Source organism: Oryza glaberrima, chromosome 3 (genome assembly GCF_000147395.1).
Source record: "Oryza glaberrima chromosome 3, OglaRS2, whole genome shotgun sequence".
In the NCBI taxonomy this organism is placed as follows: Eukaryota; Viridiplantae; Streptophyta; class Magnoliopsida; order Poales; family Poaceae; genus Oryza; species Oryza glaberrima.
Genome location: NC_068328.1, coordinates 768,943 through 786,350, shown reverse-complemented (window position 1 = coordinate 786,350; position 17,408 = coordinate 768,943). Strand labels below are relative to the sequence as shown.

At 45.0% G+C, this 17,408-nt stretch overlaps 2 protein-coding genes and 1 long non-coding RNA gene across 3 annotated transcripts; 2 read left to right on the top strand and 1 right to left on the bottom strand.

Annotated features, from left to right (window-relative positions):
• Positions 1 to 115: 115 nt before the first annotated feature.
• On the bottom strand, positions 116 to 3,946 carry LOC127767306 (uncharacterized). Its single transcript, XM_052292594.1, has 8 exons — positions 3,598 to 3,946; positions 3,376 to 3,520; positions 3,121 to 3,289; positions 1,453 to 1,723; positions 1,098 to 1,360; positions 802 to 1,017; positions 600 to 714; positions 116 to 501 (listed from the first exon to the last, which is right to left on the bottom strand). Exons 1-8 carry the CDS (start codon positions 3,746 to 3,748, stop codon positions 458 to 460), a joined length of 1,374 nt encoding a protein of 457 aa, XP_052148554.1. The 5' UTR covers positions 3,749 to 3,946; the 3' UTR covers positions 116 to 457.
• A 659-nt stretch (positions 3,947 to 4,605) lies between these two features.
• Positions 4,606 to 8,710, top strand: LOC127768912 (uncharacterized). Its single transcript, XR_008016633.1, has 3 exons — positions 4,606 to 5,205; positions 6,855 to 7,085; positions 8,386 to 8,710. It is a non-coding gene; the product is annotated as an uncharacterized LOC127768912 (long non-coding RNA).
• Positions 8,711 to 13,896: 5,186 nt separating this feature from the next.
• On the top strand, positions 13,897 to 15,918 carry LOC127765838 (AAA-ATPase At2g46620-like). Its single transcript, XM_052290798.1, has one exon. It carries the CDS (start codon positions 14,103 to 14,105, stop codon positions 15,666 to 15,668), a length of 1,566 nt encoding a protein of 521 aa, XP_052146758.1. The 5' UTR covers positions 13,897 to 14,102; the 3' UTR covers positions 15,669 to 15,918.
• Positions 15,919 to 17,408: the final 1,490 nt, after the last annotated feature.

Sequence of the window (17,408 nt, the reverse complement as noted above, 5' to 3'; positions counted from 1 at the left end):
GAAAACTCCTGTACGCCAGATCACAGATGTGACTATGTAAGAGACTGCAAGAGATTGTCTGTAAGGGACAAAAATTTCGAGGAAACAACACGATATCTGAGAAGGCCTTCTCTCGTGTAAAATATAACTTCGATTAGGATATCCGTAGCATTTAATTTCATACAATGTCATGCTGGTGAATAACAATAACAAATAACAAATGACAACATGAATAGCCTATATCTCGGCTATAGCTCAATGCTTGCTGAACTATGTATTGCCTCTCGTGCCTACTACATTTGCTCCACAGATGTGAACTACTACCAGCCAATGGTCAATCGACATTGCAGAAATAAAGTTACAAACAAAAACAACTGCTCTTTTCTGCGACGTCCAATCTTATTCAGCAGCTTGGTAGAAATGAATTGCAGTATGCCACATGCTTATATTCGATCTGTTTGTATGATCCTATCAATCCTTAAGGATTCAGTGGCTCATCTTCATCAACCATCTCTTGTGCTTCTGCAGAAAATGTTAACCCCAACAGTTAGGAATCAAAGAAATTGATTGGCAAAGCGATTTTAGTTTTTATATGTGGAGTAATGAAGAAAGATGCATACTTGTCGATGATTTGTGTAGGTCAGAAACAACCATTAGCCGTCTCTGCAGGATTGCCGCCATGAAGAGGAAGATAGAACACATGCCAAACATGACAGTGATAGGGAATGCATTCACCTGCAAAATTCACAGAAAAAAAATGTTATTTTTGAAGGAAATCAACAGATTAGAATCATGAGATTCAGTAAGAACACTTTCACTTACATTGTAAAGCACCACACAAACAAACAAGTTCAGTGGTATGCGGAAGAAATTCATGATTGTGCTTCTTGCCTCCTCAGGAATATATTGAGATCTCATCTTCATGATTGATGGCCAGAATATGCCAACGCATGCCTCAAAGGTACAGAAACCAAGCAACTGCAGAGTGCCTCCAAATGAGATGCTACCTCCTTTCACTGAAGAAGTTGGCACTAGAATCTGTTCAACATTTAGCAAACGGATGTTAGGCTCTGAGTTATAAGAGAAAAATTGACAGGCAGTATAAGCAGTGTTCTTACGTTGGTGACAACAGGAAGGAAAAGGGTGAAGGCTGATATTGTAAACACGATCTGCATATAACCTTCGACCTTCAGCTTTCGGGCTAACAAGCGTGCAGCAATTGAGCTACCCAACATTGACGACAGCATGAATGTGGCAAATATGAAGCCATGAGGAATATCTTCTTCATTTGGGCTCAACGCCGGAGTCCAGAGGAAGACGAAAGTATACATTGAGCCCTCAAACAATGACTGTATGGCTCCCAGTAATGCAATTTTTTCATCTAAAGATTTCAAGGATGATGTCAGAATGCCGATTGTCAACTTTGATACATATCTGTTTATCTGTCAATCCAATAAGATGAGTTAAGCATACCTGAAGCAATTGCTTTGGCTGCAACCTTGAACTGGGACATCAAATCCTTGCTTTCAGATGGGTCTCCATAGTTTTCACTCCATGAAGACATTATGATAGCCATGCCTATTGCCAGGAAGCATGCAGCAGCATCAAATGGTGCCACGGGACCAAAGCCCAAGTTGTCGGCAAGCAGGTTTGCAAATAGCCCGGATACAATTGCGACCAGGCCATTGCCAAGAAATATAGCCTTGGAGAATGTGATCGACAGCCATTGTGAATCAAAACCTCTCTGTGAAAGGAAATGCCAAGGTTAAACTTTACAGTGAAAAATTGATAACGCAGATAAGAAATTGACTGTAATACATTGGAGAAGTTTGCAAACGACAAGGACCATTTATTAGTTAGTTAATCAAAACGACAGTTTTGTCACGGGAAGAACACTGCATAGTAGTGTGTCACAGACTCACAGCCTCACAGGCAACAGATACTGTACCTGGATCCTTGGATTCTTATTGATAATTGAATGAATTATTGAATATGTCCGAGATTAATATCCATATAGGAGACGGCACATGGCCGAATAAAAGGACAATTTGTAGTGAGTGTGAGGCTATCCTAAATACTCCAGCTTTATTAAATGGGCCATGCTTGTTAAATGCCTATCCTTGTGACGATGCAACCATCTTATTCTGATCCACCGACACAATGACCAGAAAGAAAACAAAAAATGGTGGCTATGAGCTTGCAACTATACTAGTACTACTAGCTATACTCCATACTCCTTCCGTCCCATCCTAAGTGCAGTTATAGATTTCTGTGTCCAACGTTTGACCATTCGTCTTATTTAAAATTTTCTTATGATTAATATTTTTTTGTTGTTATTGAATGATAAAATATGAATAGTACTTTATGCGTGACTTATTTTTTCATTTTTTTCATAAATTTTTAAATAAGACGGACAGATAAACATTGAACATAGAAACTGATAACTGCAAAATGGGACGGAAGGAGTACTAGATTTCAGTCTTCTCTTTTCAGATCCTGACAAAATGACCTTTTACTGTGTAGTCCTAATCTCAAACTGAAAATCCTTTTTTTATGTGCCTAATTGAGTAAGTAGTCAAACATCCCAAAATAAAAGTACTCCTATGCTCCTAGCTCGCTTGGATGACAAGGATGTGATTATGTGAATGAATCCAAATGACGCTCTAATAGTTTATTCACAACAAAGATAGGAATAATTTTAGTTACTTAAGGTTAAAACATTCCAAATATGTATTCTTTATACCACTAGAACATGCCCTTCTAGATAGACAACTAAAAAAAAAGAGGAAACTTTGGATTAAAGTTAAAGTCAGACCAGACACAGCTGCAAAGCATCAGTGTGAGTGGGGACACTGACAAGCAGATCTGGCCCTGCGGATAATTACAGTAATACTAAGTACTCCCTTTATCCTATAATATAAGACACGATCAAACTTGACACAATCGTCAAAACTAATATTTATCTTATAATTTCTCATATATTATAAAGTTTATAGTAATAAAATTATAACCTTATGAAAGTAAATTGAAATATCAATCTAATAATATAACTTTTAGCATGTAAAATTTAATTCATATTGTACTAAAAATCCGTCAAAATGTTTTGAAGGTAGAATCTTGAAATGTGTGAGCGTCCAGTACCTTGTTGTGCTCCGCGACGAGCCATGACTCGAACGCCGAGAAGAGCAGCGAGGTGGCGATTCCTCCGAGCACGCGGCCGATCATGAGGATCTTGTACTCGGGGGAGTGCTTGGTGATGCAGCTGAGGATGTAGCTGATGCAGTAGGTGATGCACGCCCTCTTCCTCCCCCTGAAACACACAGATTTTTCTGTCAGTCTCAGCGCGGGGCACAATCTGTGACAATCGGAGAGGAAATCGATGAAGAAGAAACGTACTGCTTGTCGGCGAGTGATCCGACGATGGTGCCGAAGAGCATGGAGGATCCGAAGCCGGCGATGAAGAGGCGGCCGATGTCGCCCTTGTCGAAGCCGTACTGGCTGTAGAGGTAGTACACGTACGGCCCTTGCAGCCAGTCCCCGGCTGCACAAGATTGATGAAAGCCATGAATCCCAGATCCGGGAGGACGAAAATGCGCCAAGAATCGAAGAATGACATACACATCATGAGGGAGTAGACGAGGACGTAGTTGTTCTTGAAGGAGTTGAAGGCCTGGGAGGTGGTGACCCGGTCCTTGGCGCTCTTGCCGAGCTCCAGCCCGGCCACCACGGCGGCGAGGCCCCCGAACACGAGGTAGTAGAACACCTCCATGGCTCCTCCGACCTCCGCGAGAGAGAGAGATGGAATGGACGAAGCGCGGGTGGATGGATCGGCGAGTCGACTCCTCAGCCGGTGGGATTTATACGCGCGTTTCTTGGGATTTCGGGTGCGGTGCGTGTGTGTGGAAATTCTGGCTGGTTGGGGGTTGGGTTTTGGGGGCAGTGGAGTGGGGGGTTTGAGTGTGCGTGCGCCAAATCTTCGGCCGGCACGCACTTGCGGTTGATGGGAATTGCGCTTGCTGCTGCCGCCGCGGGATCGGATGTGTTTGTGTGTGTCTGTGCGTCTGGGGCCCAACGGTGGTTGAGATTTCTTCCAATTGATGATGATGAATCCAGTCCCAGTGGTGGTGGATAGATGGATTTTGGGTGTTCATCTGCTTGGCGGCGTTACTGACACAATTCTCGATCGTCAGCGAATTTTTCTTGGTTGAGTAGACAATGACACGTATAGTAGTATACCGCGTAGCCAGACTGCCGGATACTAGTACTGTAGTACAGTCGGTGGAACGAACATCGGATTGGCGGTGCCCCAGTGCCAGATCAACCAAACCTTGTTCGTTTTCTCTCCTCATCTCTCTCGAATGGATCAAGTTAATTACTTGCGCGCTGAGAAACAAGTGTCGGCGTGAGGGTGAGGCAATGGACCACTGCAATGGACGGTGGATCTACCCTGGCAGCGGCAGTACACCAGTGCTTGCGCAGAGACAATGCCTAGCTCACCCATGCTCATCGTCCCGGTCCATCACAACTCACAAGTTCACAAACTATCATTTCTTTAACTCCTTGGCATTTGATATCGTGGTTATGACTAGCATTGCACTGGCGGTCTCCCATCTCTGACTCCGAATGTGATGTCCTCTTTGGTCAACGACTCACACTTGCAGCATGTTTGGCCCTAAACCACTGCAGCTAGCTTGCAATTGCAAGCGGTGGAGAGATTTTCTAATGCGATCTGATCGGTTTGGTTTGGTTTTTTGTCGAGCCGAGTCGCACACGGTTAGGCACGCTCACGCGCACTGCGTCGCGTTGCGTGGTGCGGCGACCGAACCACCCAAACGCGCCATGTTTATCCAATGGGATTACCCGCGGAGAAATCACACGCTATCCACCGCCCCGCGCGCTACGGCGCCGGTGAGATCGAATCGCGGAGAGAGGGAGAGAGGAGGCGATGGACGGCGGAGCGTCCTCATCATCCGCGGGCGTTTGCTAGGTAGGTGCATCCGATTTCCATCGCTAGTTTGCGGCGAATCGCCCTTGTGGATGTACATGCGGGCGGGCGGATCCCTAATCGCGCTTTGCAATGCGGGCGGATGTACATGCGGCGGCTTCAAGGGGCGACGGTTGGAGGAGCAGCGGTGCCCGCAGGTGGTACCTCATTTGGTAGTGCGCCGAGGGGTGAGACGAAAGTGATGCAACTGCAAGCGGATCGCTCGCCTCCTCCAATCCTCGGTAAGGTTCCGAAACTTCCGATTCGGTTGTAGAATATTGTTTAGGGTTAACTGTTTTTTTTTCCGGGGTGAATGCAGATTTAGTCGCGTCAGTGGTGGGGCAAATGTAGATTTAATCATGGCATCGTTGATGTGTTGCACGAATTAACTTTTGCGACATAATATGTTGAGTTCTGAGTATTGTATGTGTGTTCAGTTTACGGTGGATGATTCAGATATTTGGTTTGCAGAGTTAGTCTGGGACAGTACCTTCGTATGGGTAGACAAGCTAAATTGGCATAAATAATGTGATTATGAATTGGCAATAATTTTTTTCTGGTTGTGTCATGTGTGGTGAATTGTTACAAGGTTTTTGGTTTCTAGGTTTAGATTGTTTTGATCATTGTTTAAGTATACAGACTAAATGCAGTTCCAGTGGATCTTGCACATGTATGTACACACGCAGGATCTAGAGCTGGCTTAGGTAGTTTAAGGGGCCATGCTTCCCTCAAAAGCCTTGAGAATGTGATGGCTGAACTAGTTTTGCACGCGCTGCTGCACGTAAGCAGATTATGGTGCCTGCAGCATCAACCGTCTGATCTTATTATATCATTGTTCAGAAAGGTGAAGGAATGAATTAGGTATTTTCAGCACTGGATGCTCCTTTAGTTTTAGGGTAAGAGAGAAATGAGAAAGATGGAAAGTAGGTTGTGATGTGGAGCAGCAGACATAGTATGTAACGATTTTATTCAGCTTTTGTTCAGCAAATGTTGTTATCTGGGATAAGTATATGGCTATTGGGGATGAGATAGTTCAGGTAAGGACTAGGTAGATTGGATAGAAGCATTGTGAGGATTGGAATCAGTGAGCTTTGGTTTGTTGGTTAGTTATTTCAGGGAGGAAGAATATGGGAAGATGGTGAGTAGGCTGTGAGGTTGAATGACCTGTAAAACAGAGTAATCTTTAGTAAATCTGAAAAGAGAAAGGGTGCCCCTGGTTTTTTTTTTTGAAGGTATAGTGATTAGTGAGTGACAATTCTAAGCAAGGGTCCAAATGCCAATCACCAAAACGAGGATGTAGTTTCAGTTGATAGCAACAGATACAAAATAAGGTAGATAATAGTATCAACAATTTATATATGAGAACCGTAGAGAACGTCCAAACTAAAGTTAGGGTGTGTTTAGTTCACGCCAAAATTGGAAGTTTGGTTGAAATTGGAACGATGCGACGGACAAGTTAGAAATTTGTGTGTGTAGGAAAGTTTTAATGTGATGGAAAAGTTGGAAGTTCGAAGAAAAAGTTTGGAACTAAACAAGGGCTTAGGAGCCTAGCAGTAATTTTCCCTCCTTCAAATAGGGGTTGCCCTTTATTTGTGCATACTGACAGCACTTGTAGCTAGGGACTAGAGTGGTATACACTATATATTATAAGTTTTCTCATTTGGTATAGGACTGTAGTTATGTTTACCTTTTCAGGTTTTCATACACGGATATGTAGAAAGATAACCAAGGTGTAATATTTGTAAGAATTAGTTTGACCCACTACTTTAGTTCTGGTCTCATGACATATATAAGCATTGTAAAGACATACCAGTACTAAACATCAACATATATTTCTTTCTTAATGTCAGAACTAAGTATCGATAATATTCATTTTGGAATATTTATGCAGCATAAATCAACAGACCATTTACCTTCAGAAGCTGGGGTCATCTCTACACTGACTTCACTAGTTTTGTTAAGCAATTCCCCATCCCATGGAGAACCAGGAAACAGAGTAATAGCTCAAGGTCCAGGCATGTCATCAAGGGTTTGACATCATGACTCAAATTGTTGGTGGCATGTCATTTCAGAGCGCTACAGCAATCCCAGGATGACAAAATGATCCATTTATTGATGCTTAGTAAGTCATTTTTTTCTTTGAACCTATCATTTTCTTTACCTTTTCTTTATTCAGTATCAAAGTTACTGTTTTCCTTTTTTCCCTGCATCAACAGCACTTGTCACTTTACTAGACTGTTCTTGTGGCAAAACAGCCCTGGTAAAGAACGAATAGCTATTTAGGCTAAACTGAGACCCCCATTATATGCATTTAAATATTTCATGTGCACTGAAAATGTAACAAAGCATGATCAACATCCACTAGCAGTAGGCATAGTATTTTACTCAGTTTGGCCCTGTTTAGATCCCATCCCAAAATTTTTCACCCTGTCACATCGAATGTTTGAATACTTGCATGAAGTATTAAATATAGGCTAAAAAAATAACTAATTGCACAGATTGTGACTAATTTGCGAGACGAATCTTTTAAGCCTAATTGCTCCATGATTTGACAATGTGGTGCTATAGTAAACATTTGCTAATGACGGATTAATTATGCTTAATAAATTTGTCTCGCGGTTTATTGACGAATTCTGTAATTAGTTTTTTTATTAGTGCCCGAACACCACATGCGACACCCTATATAATACCCGATGTGGCACGCCACACCCCTAGATCTAAACACCCCCTTAATCTGAAAAAAAGGGTCATTTTGCAGCTCCAAGCTCTCATTTCCTGATTTCCTTTTGTTTTCTGTATGTTGGCATGCATATTAGACAAAAAAATTTGAGACATGATAAGGTGGACCATCATCATTGATGCCCCTTCAGCCCTTCTAAACCTCTCCCCGTTGGGCTAGATTTTCCTAATTTCCTGTATCGTATGCTTCATGAAATACAATAATAAGCCCTGCTATCTGTTGTATCTTGGGGTGTTATGAGGCTGTTAAATGATATTATCCTAAAAATAATTTTGATGCATGCTCTGCACTAAAGTATATCTATGTAATGGATCACATAAATAGTGAAATAATTCTCACTTTGTTCTCATATCGTCTCATTTTTCTTGGTAATCAGTTGGTACAGACTTTGGTAATTGTGGGATCTGAAATGCTAATTTACAACTCGAAACAGCTAATACTCTTAGAAGCTTTGTGTTTGTATATGAATGTGTATCAGCTTTTCAGTAGGTCAATCTGTTGTATCTCAACCTAACCTAACGGCCGATTTAAATGAGGCATGTCAGGCATGAGAAGGGAGGCAATTTTGATGACTTGTACCCATATCATCCTTTTGCCTTCTCTTATAATAGTGGACTTTTACAAATGTACAGGTGTTAACCATGTCTGGCGTTCACTGAGGTTTTTAACTCGTTTTGTGCAGGCAACTCTGCTGGGGGCATACCGTATGATTCCTCGTGAAGTGGAGTGGATCATGACGGTATTGAATTTTGATTTCTCCTTGCTGCTTGACTTGTGTAAGAAGGCCCAGCCTATGCAGCCGTGCGAGGTTTTGTAGGCCTTGGTTAGAACATAGAAATGGGCAGCGTCGTGCCCTTAGTTCATATATACTAGTTTCTAAGAAATTCATATATAAGGAGTTTTCGCGAAATCGCACCGTTTGATAGACCAAAAGGCATGGCGTTGGATGGAATAGTTGCATTCCTTAGAAAAGGATGCACCCTGTCTTTCATCCTTTTTCCGAAAAATATTCTTCCTGTTTCTTAATGTATAAGGATCAAAGGCGTCCTTCTTATGGCAAAGGATCGTGGCGTTGACGCTACAGTACTGTATAACACTGCAGCTAAAGCACATAAACATGCAATAGCATGCATGGGCCAACGCTCTTCATGATTGATCATTCAGCATATGCCATACCTGATGGCGCTAGCAATCTTGCATCAAAATTTTAGACTGAACCAACATCTTGCTGACACGCTGGTTTCCTTTAGTCTTTAGAGCTTCGTATACAAGCATCGGAATATCTTATCCTTTTCTTTTTGGGCTTTTCTTCCGTGTGACTGAGGTGTTCTCTGTTAATGGCTGGCCCATCCTTCTAGAGAATAGAATATGTTCTTTGCATGCATGAAGCTTATTCAAAAGGGATATACATGAAGGTTATCCTAATGGTTGACTGTTGGTTATATGCATGTAATTAGATCAGTTACCAGTGATTGTCAAAACTTATGGTGTGCAGTTGCTCGTACTTGCGTGATTATTTAATACTACGTGCATATGTGCTTGTTTATTCAAAGTTTAGCCCAAATAATTCCAACACAGCAATGTAAAAGTCCAAGCATTGGCTTTTATTCTAGATGAGAAAACGAATGGCGTGTTAAGAGATGTTTTATCTTGATAACAACTCCTGTTAATGTTGTCGACATATTTAGTCAATCGATGGCTTAGTTTCCTATTCGTAGAGGTCGCAGTTGTAATTGGCGCTTTCATGACTAGAAACAGGCCGGCGCCGCGATGAAGGTTCTAATTTGATTTCCGACCCTTTTTATTCTGATCGAAACGCCGTTGATCGATCACTTTGCTTTATCTGACCACGCGCACGACCTGCACGGCAAAGCTCCTGCCTATAGCTGTTTATTATTCCCTGTGTGTCGAGTTCCAGTCCAAACACGCGAGCGAGAAAATTCCCTTGCTCTGACTCGTGGCAAGGAATTCACGAGTGTCGATGATCATTTCGTTGTCACGGCGTGCGTTAATCTGGAAGAGAATACCGTAACTATATAAGAGCAAGTTCAATAGTATAGCCTACTACTAGCTCCAATTCATATATAGCTAATCTAATAGCTAATACATACAATAGTTGCTTACTATACTATTAATATATGGTCCCACCTGTCACACACACTGCGTCTTGGAGTCCATGCTGCAGCTGGCTACAAATCTGTAGCGTGTTGCTCTTCTCTCTCATCTTTTATCTTATTAAAATATGTTTATAGCTGGCTAATAGTCTGCTATTATACCTGCTCTAAGAGACGAGAGTACATGCTACGGGAGTGTTTGAGAGTAGAGGAAAAGGTGAGATCGAGAAAGATACGTAAAACGAGGTAATCTATTAGCGTATGATTAATAGAGTATTAGTATATGATTAATAGAGTAGTTTGAGAAGCGTGCAGGTGAAAAACGACTCACTACCGAACGCAGCCCTGGCAAGTACTCCAAAGTATCAGTAGCATGTATACATCGCCTGACCGACCACCGCCGTGTAATGACTACTGTAATGAATTGAGGCACAGTTAGCAAAAGAGCTCAATATATACATCGGGTATGGACGGAGACGTGGTACGTACTGTATACAAGTTATAAGACTGCTTGTGCGCACAGTGGCGAAGCCAGGATTTAGTGATTGGGGGTGCTGGCCACGAGATGCAAGAACTCACCAGCGCCTCGGTAGACAAAGGTGTGGATCTTGATGGCTCAGTTCATGCTGAGTGGCAGATTGGCCTCACCTCACCTCTTGTTCGCACTAACATACGTGGTCGCCAAAAGAATCATTTTTTAAAATTAGGCAACTAAATAGCACCAAATTTACTGAATACATGAATGACAAGACATCATTTCTATTCATCCTTTTTTAGTTTTGGAGACTTGCAACCACATCGCTTAGTTGCATTAACTCAGGTAATCACGTATTGGTTAGTTATGTATAGGCTCAACTTACAACTAACTAATGAGTTAATTGTATGGATTAGATGCCTAATCACCCGGGGGGTTTGCAGTGTATGGGGATGGGGGGTGCCAGGCCCACCCCGGCACCCCCAGTGGCTTCGCCACTGTGTGCGCAAAACGCCATGGCTGGCAGTTAAGGCCGTGCAGCTCCCGCGGAGATGGCCAGCAAAAACGCGCGTTGACACGCAGCAGCAGCAGAAGCAGGAGGAGGTACGTACGCTGATGGGGGGTGGTGAATGATGGTCCCGATCGATCGAGGCGAGGCGGACATGCGTAAATCCGCCCCGATTCCCCGTGATCGTATCGCGCGGCGGATACGTAGTACGGTGCAGTGCAGGTGGCGGCGAAAGCGACCCGAATTCAGCGTGGCGGATGCCGGATGGGACATCGCGCGCAGTGCATATACGGCTGAATTGTTTCGCGTTGACATGCAGATGCAGGTGATCGATGCGGTGCGACTTCGTCGTCGAGATCGATCGGTGTGGGCTTGGGCTTGTCGGTTCGATCGCTTTGCATCATGCTGTACCCCAACCAGGGTTCCCTTTTACCATTTTCGGTGCGATTATCGGACACCGTGGTAACCCCGAAAACTGCATGGTAACCACGAGATATAACATGGTTTTAAAAAATAAAAAGATTATAGTGCATGATAACTGCGATAATCATATGATAACCACGCGGTTTTGTAAACCTGTCCCCAACCGAAAGCTTAAGTAACTAATTTGGATCGCACCCCGATTCCGGCCGAGTCCGATTGATATGGTCCAGAGAGAGACGCCGTCGTGCGAGCGTGACCACCACCACTGCATGCGACGCATGATTGGTGCGTGGTTCCGTCGAAAATGTCAGCAGAGGAATGCTCGCCGAGATCCAACTTCTCACAAGCATAGCAACCCTCCTCCATGCTGTGTTGACCGTCGAGTCGATATATAGTACACACAAGAAAATGTTCGGATCCCTTGTGGTTTCGATCGTTTTCACCACTTGCTTTCTGTGAGACTGTGACGGCGGCAATCCTGTTCTTTTGAGATCTTTTACATTGCTCCAACTAAATTGCCTCCATGAGGTAAGAGCCCATAATAAATCCTAACTGTTCAATACTAGTTCTATGTTAATTGACGTTTTGGACAAGATTAAGATTAAACTTTTACAACTTTGACCATCAATAACTTTAAAAATATTTAGTTTAAAGAAACTAGAAAAAACATATATAGATTTGTCTTTCAAAACACTATAATAAAAGTAAACATGCATTTATTTATTTTATATATTATAATAGAAAATTAATTAAGGTCAAAGTTATATCTTGTAGAGCGTGTCATTGTCCAAAGCGTCAATTAAAATGAAACCGAAGGGAGTAAACATCTTTTTTATCTAAAAAAATATACTGTCTCCTTATTAATAAATCGGAGCTACTCCAACAATCATTGTCCTTCCTAATTAATCACCCATGACCCATTCATCCGTAACCTAGCTACCAAAAATCAAGGAAGAACCAAACATTCTGAGTTTCCATATTCCAAATATCTAAGTGAAAACAGAGAAAAACTATATTGTTAGAACTAAATATAAATGTAAAAATAAGTTTTCTAAATTGGCAGTGTATTCTAAAGCCTCAAACTGAGGCTATGTGAAGCATAACCTGTATCTATTTTAAAGTTTTTGAACCTGTTTTTAAAAAAAACAACTGAAACTTTGTTTTTCAAATTATAATTTGGATACTCAAATTTCAATTTGAAATCGGAACATGTCTTTTATATTTAATATTATTTCGAATTTTATATTCAGTTAAATAAATATTAAGATATTCCTTATTAGGCTGTAAATAATTATCTTTAATAAAATTTGCATGGCAATAAATTATGTCTCCTATGAGGTATAAGACCAATATTAGCCATGGGATCATGGAACAATGGACGATGCATAGTAAATTGGTGTAGGATAAAAAAATCCGTTTGTTTTTTGTTGCACTCAAGCGGTTGCTTATAAGCTTATTAACATCATATAATCCCAGGTGCTTTCGAGAAGAAAAAAACATCATATAAATCCCAGGTGAGGTAAGGTTACGTGTGTGGTGGTTCGTAATGTAGCGTTTTCACCTTGCGAGAGGTTGCAGTGTGATGCAACACAAATATATATTTTTTAAAAATTTTCTGGCAAGTGTGCTGCTCAGGAAATCTTCTCTTTTCTCCATCCCGTGCTGCCGTGCAACGTATGTCAACGGACGGTGTCAAGACAAAGATTAATTAGATTATGACATGCCCATACCCGATACCAAGAGGCACTCGCTTGACCTCTTTAATCGACTTGTCTTTTCTCACTTGTCCTATACTGCAATTTACGCAAGATGGAAGGTCGTTGTAACGTCCATTGTACTTGATTTTCAGTGCTGTTTGCAGAAAGCCGGGTCGATAAAATGGCTGATTTCTCTCTTAAGGATAAAAAGAAGCTAGTAAATACTATATAATGGAAATGAATCGATGTTAATTTTGTTACAGTATAAGAGGACGGTAAGCAAATGTTCTGAAGAGTCGAACGCGAGACTGCCATTTGCACCGTGCGCGGTCTCTTGATCTCTCTTTTTCATGTCGTTAATTTCATCAATAGATTATGACACCCGTGCCATTTCAGCGTTGACAGCTGCCGACATGTGCCATTTGGTTGTACCAGTTTAATTTCGCAGCTGGTTGGCAGCTGTAAATTTTGCTGTCACCATAAAGTCCAACCGAATAAACGATCGAAACTACAATATGGAGACATCTCACATCCTCTTGTAGAGGGGTAGAAATGCACGGCCAACTCAGAACATCCGTGCAGCCTCAACGAGAGGCGCCGCTGCTGCACCGGAGAGAATTCAGTAGTGTGTGGTTTTGTTGCATTTAACTACTCCAAAGACTAATCCTCTCTTGCATGCAATTAGTACAATTAAGTCAATAGTGATTCAGGCAACAGCTAGCTAGCAGATATAAAGACGGTTCTCTGTTCTTGGCTGTTTTCTTCCAACCGTCTCATCCCGCTGTTATGCTAATCCAGGAATAGACCGAAATTAATTAAGGCAGTAATCACCCAGATGTGAAAAAGAAACCAACTGTTCCAACTTCCAAGTGGTCTGTTTTGGATCGAACAGTGATTGGATCATGAGCTATGACCCTTTGAAAACTTAATCATTAAAAAATAATTAAAAAAGAAAAAAACACAAGTGTCAAGGAATTCTGTAACAGGATGGCGCAAGATGGAATCAGATTTGGCGCCTCTTTTCATCGCCATCTTTGACCGCGCAAACGCCGTCGTTCGCGAACTCCCCCCTCTTAAAGCCCCCAACCCCCTCGTCTCGCCACTCGCCACGACGCGACGCGACGCGACACGGGAGCAAGCAGCGCGCGCGCGCTACTCCGAACCGAAGGCCCACGCGGCGCCATGCTGCTGGGTGCCATGAGCGGCGGCGGCGTCGTCGTCGCCGTCGCCTACGCCGCCCTGGCCGTGGTGGCGCTGCGGATGGCGCTGTCGTACAAGTCGGCGCTGTACGCGGTGCGGCGGCTGTGGCGGTGGGCCGACGAGTGGGCGCAGGCGTACCAGTACCACGAGGTGCCACGCTTCGCGTGCGACGGCGGCGGCGCCGAGAACCCGCTGTTCCGCAAGGCGGCGCAGTACGTGGCGGCGCTGCCGTCGCTCGAGGACGCCGACGCCGCCTCCGTGCTGTCGTCCGCGTCGAGGACCAACGGCGGCTTCTCCCTGCAGCTTGGGCCAGGCCACACCGCGCGCGACGCCTTCCTCGGCGCGCGCCTCGCGTGGACAAACCGGGGCGACGTGCTGGTTCTGCGCGTGCGCCGCCATGACCGGACGCGCGTGCTGCGGCCCTACCTGCAGCACGTCGAGTCCGTTGCCGATGAGATGGAGCTCCGGCGACGCGAGCTGCGGCTGTTCGCCAACACCGGCGTGGACGGGAGCACCGGGACGCCGAGGTGGGCGTCGGCGCCGTTCACCCACCCGGCGACGCTTGACACGGTGGCCATGGACCCCGACCTCAAGGCTCGCGTCCGCGCCGACCTCGAGAACTTCCTCAAGGGCCGCGCCTACTACCACCGCCTCGGGCGGGTGTGGCGCCGGAGCTACCTCCTCTACGGCCCGCCGGGCACCGGCAAGTCGACCTTCGCGGCGGCCATGGCTCGGTTCTTGGGCTACGACATCTACGACGTCGATCTCTCCCGCGCCGGCAGCGACGACCTCCGCGCGCTGCTCCTGCACACCACCCCGCGGTCCCTCATCCTCGTGGAGGACCTCGACCGGTTCCTCCAGGGCGGCGGGGCCGGGGACGCGGAGGCGAGGGCGGCGAGGGTGCTGAGCTTCATGGACGGCGTCGCGTCGTGCTGTGGCGAGGAGCGGGTGATGGTGTTCACGATGCGCGGCGGCAAGGAGGGCGTGGACGCGGCGGTGGTGCGGCCGGGGAGGCTGGACGTGCACATCCACTTCACGCTCTGCGACTTCGAGGCGTTCAAGGCGCTGGCCAGCAACTACCTCGGCCTCAAGGACCACAAGCTGTACCCGCAGGTGGAGGAGAGCTTCCATGGCGGCGCGCGCCTCAGCCCCGCCGAGCTCGGCGAGATCATGCTCGCCAACCGCTCGTCGCCGAGCCGCGCGCTGCGCAACGTCATCACGAAGCTCCAGCTCGTGTCCGGGGCGGCGGCGGCGCCGCGGCCGCCGCACAGGCGGAACACGAGCTGGTCCGGCGCGGGCGGGCCATGGGAGGAGCAGGCCGCGCGCGCCAGCGCGGACGCGGCGGACGGCGGCGAGGAGGCGATCACGGCGACGGCGGCGTGCGGGGTGTTCGCGAAGGACGCGCCGATGAGGGAGTTCAAGAAGCTGTACGGGCTGATCAAGATCAGGAGCCGGAAGGAGGGCTCCGGCGGGTTCATGCCCTTGCACGGCGGCGAAGCGCCGTCGCCGGCGAACGGGCGGGGCAGAGAGCACGACAAGGAGCGGTGATTAATTAGGCGATGGTAGTAGACCCCGTGAAACAAGAAAAATATTTTTGATTTTTTGTCCGTGCTTTTTTACTTCGTGTTAGGCTAGTAGGAGTACTACGTAGTTGTAGTTAGTTCACTTTTTAATTGTGGATGGAAGAAATCAAACACGAAATGGAGGATGATAATGGGATTGGGTGATGTACAATTGTACATGAGGATTGTTTGGTTTTAACAGGGTATAAGACAAAAGAGATGGGCAAGTTGAAATTCTTGAAAATTGCATGTGAAATATGTCTAGTTGGAATGCAAACTCCCAACTCCCAAAGTGCTCGCAATCGCGGCACCCGCGCGGCTCCGGCGTAGTCAGCTCTGTCCTGGCGCGCGGGAGACAGCGACTCGTCGTCGGCGTCCAGCCAGGGCGAGCGGCAGCAGCTATCATGGCGTGCGTGCCATTTGAAATTAGGCCCTCTTTATTTCCCAAAACAAAAATTTTCATGCTGTCATATCGAATATTTAGACACATGTATGTAGTATTAAATATAGAAAAAAAATAATTACACAGATTATGTGTAAATTGTGAGATGAATCTTTTAAGCCTAATTGCGTCATGATTTGACAATGTGGGACCATAGTAAACATTTGCTAATGACAGATTAATTAGGCTTAATAAATTCGTTTTCCTGGTGGAATCTATAATTTGCTTTGTTTTAATGCTTCAAATGTATATCCATATATCCGATGTGATAATTAAAACCAAAAATTTTCCTCAACCAAAAAATAGTGCGTCTCCAGCCAAGCCAACCAAGCCAGCGCCCTGCTGCTATAGCTTACAAGGTGATAGCTGCGGCTGCGGGCAACGCTATGTCGCTCGCCAACCAGGTCCAGGTCGGGGGATGATGGGTGGGCGTCCCACTACTGCACCTGCTAAACACTATTGTGCCAATCTTGGCCAGCTTGTTGCTTGTTAGGCACAGGCGCCGCCGTTTATATGATGAGACCTTTTACAGTGTTTGCATTTCTAAAATGGTATAGATCTAACGGCTCACGATGAAAGGTACCTTATGAAAGGTATCAGAGGTAGAAAGGTACTAAGGATTAAAAGGTAATTGATAACAGGGCAATTATGTTTAACAACGTATGGACGTACCGAAAGGTATGGTGTAAGTGGATTTGAAGGTACCACAAGGTACCGCGCAAGTAGTTTTTAAAGGTAACGTAAAATATGATTTATGTGGTGGGGACAAAAATTACATTCTCTTCTATTCGGTTTCCAATCTTCGGCGTTCTGTTTACGTCGGTTTCCAAACTTTGGTCCGATTTACGTGGTACATATCATATTCGCATGACTTGATAATTATTTCCAATTAGTCATTAATTTACATAGCAATTTGGTGATCCATCGTTTGATGAATGTAATCAAAGATCGAAAGGACAACAAATTGAGAAGATTTACGCACCTAACAAGAACAAAACAAGTTCAATGAGGAAGATTTGCGAAAAAAACTAAACCAATCGTCTGACAGATCGAGACCGTGCGGCCACTTCTAGCTCCGGCGAACATAGGCAGTCCTGGACCACTTCCTCCGGGTCCTCTTCCTCCGCCGCCCCTCCCTCCAACCACCGCCTCCGGCCACACGTCCACCGCCGGCCCTCAATTCTCCACCTTTCAACTTATCGAAGAACACGTAAACCTTACATACGAACAAAACGTATCTAAGAACGATGCAACGCAACATGCTACAAGCTAATTCCTTCGATA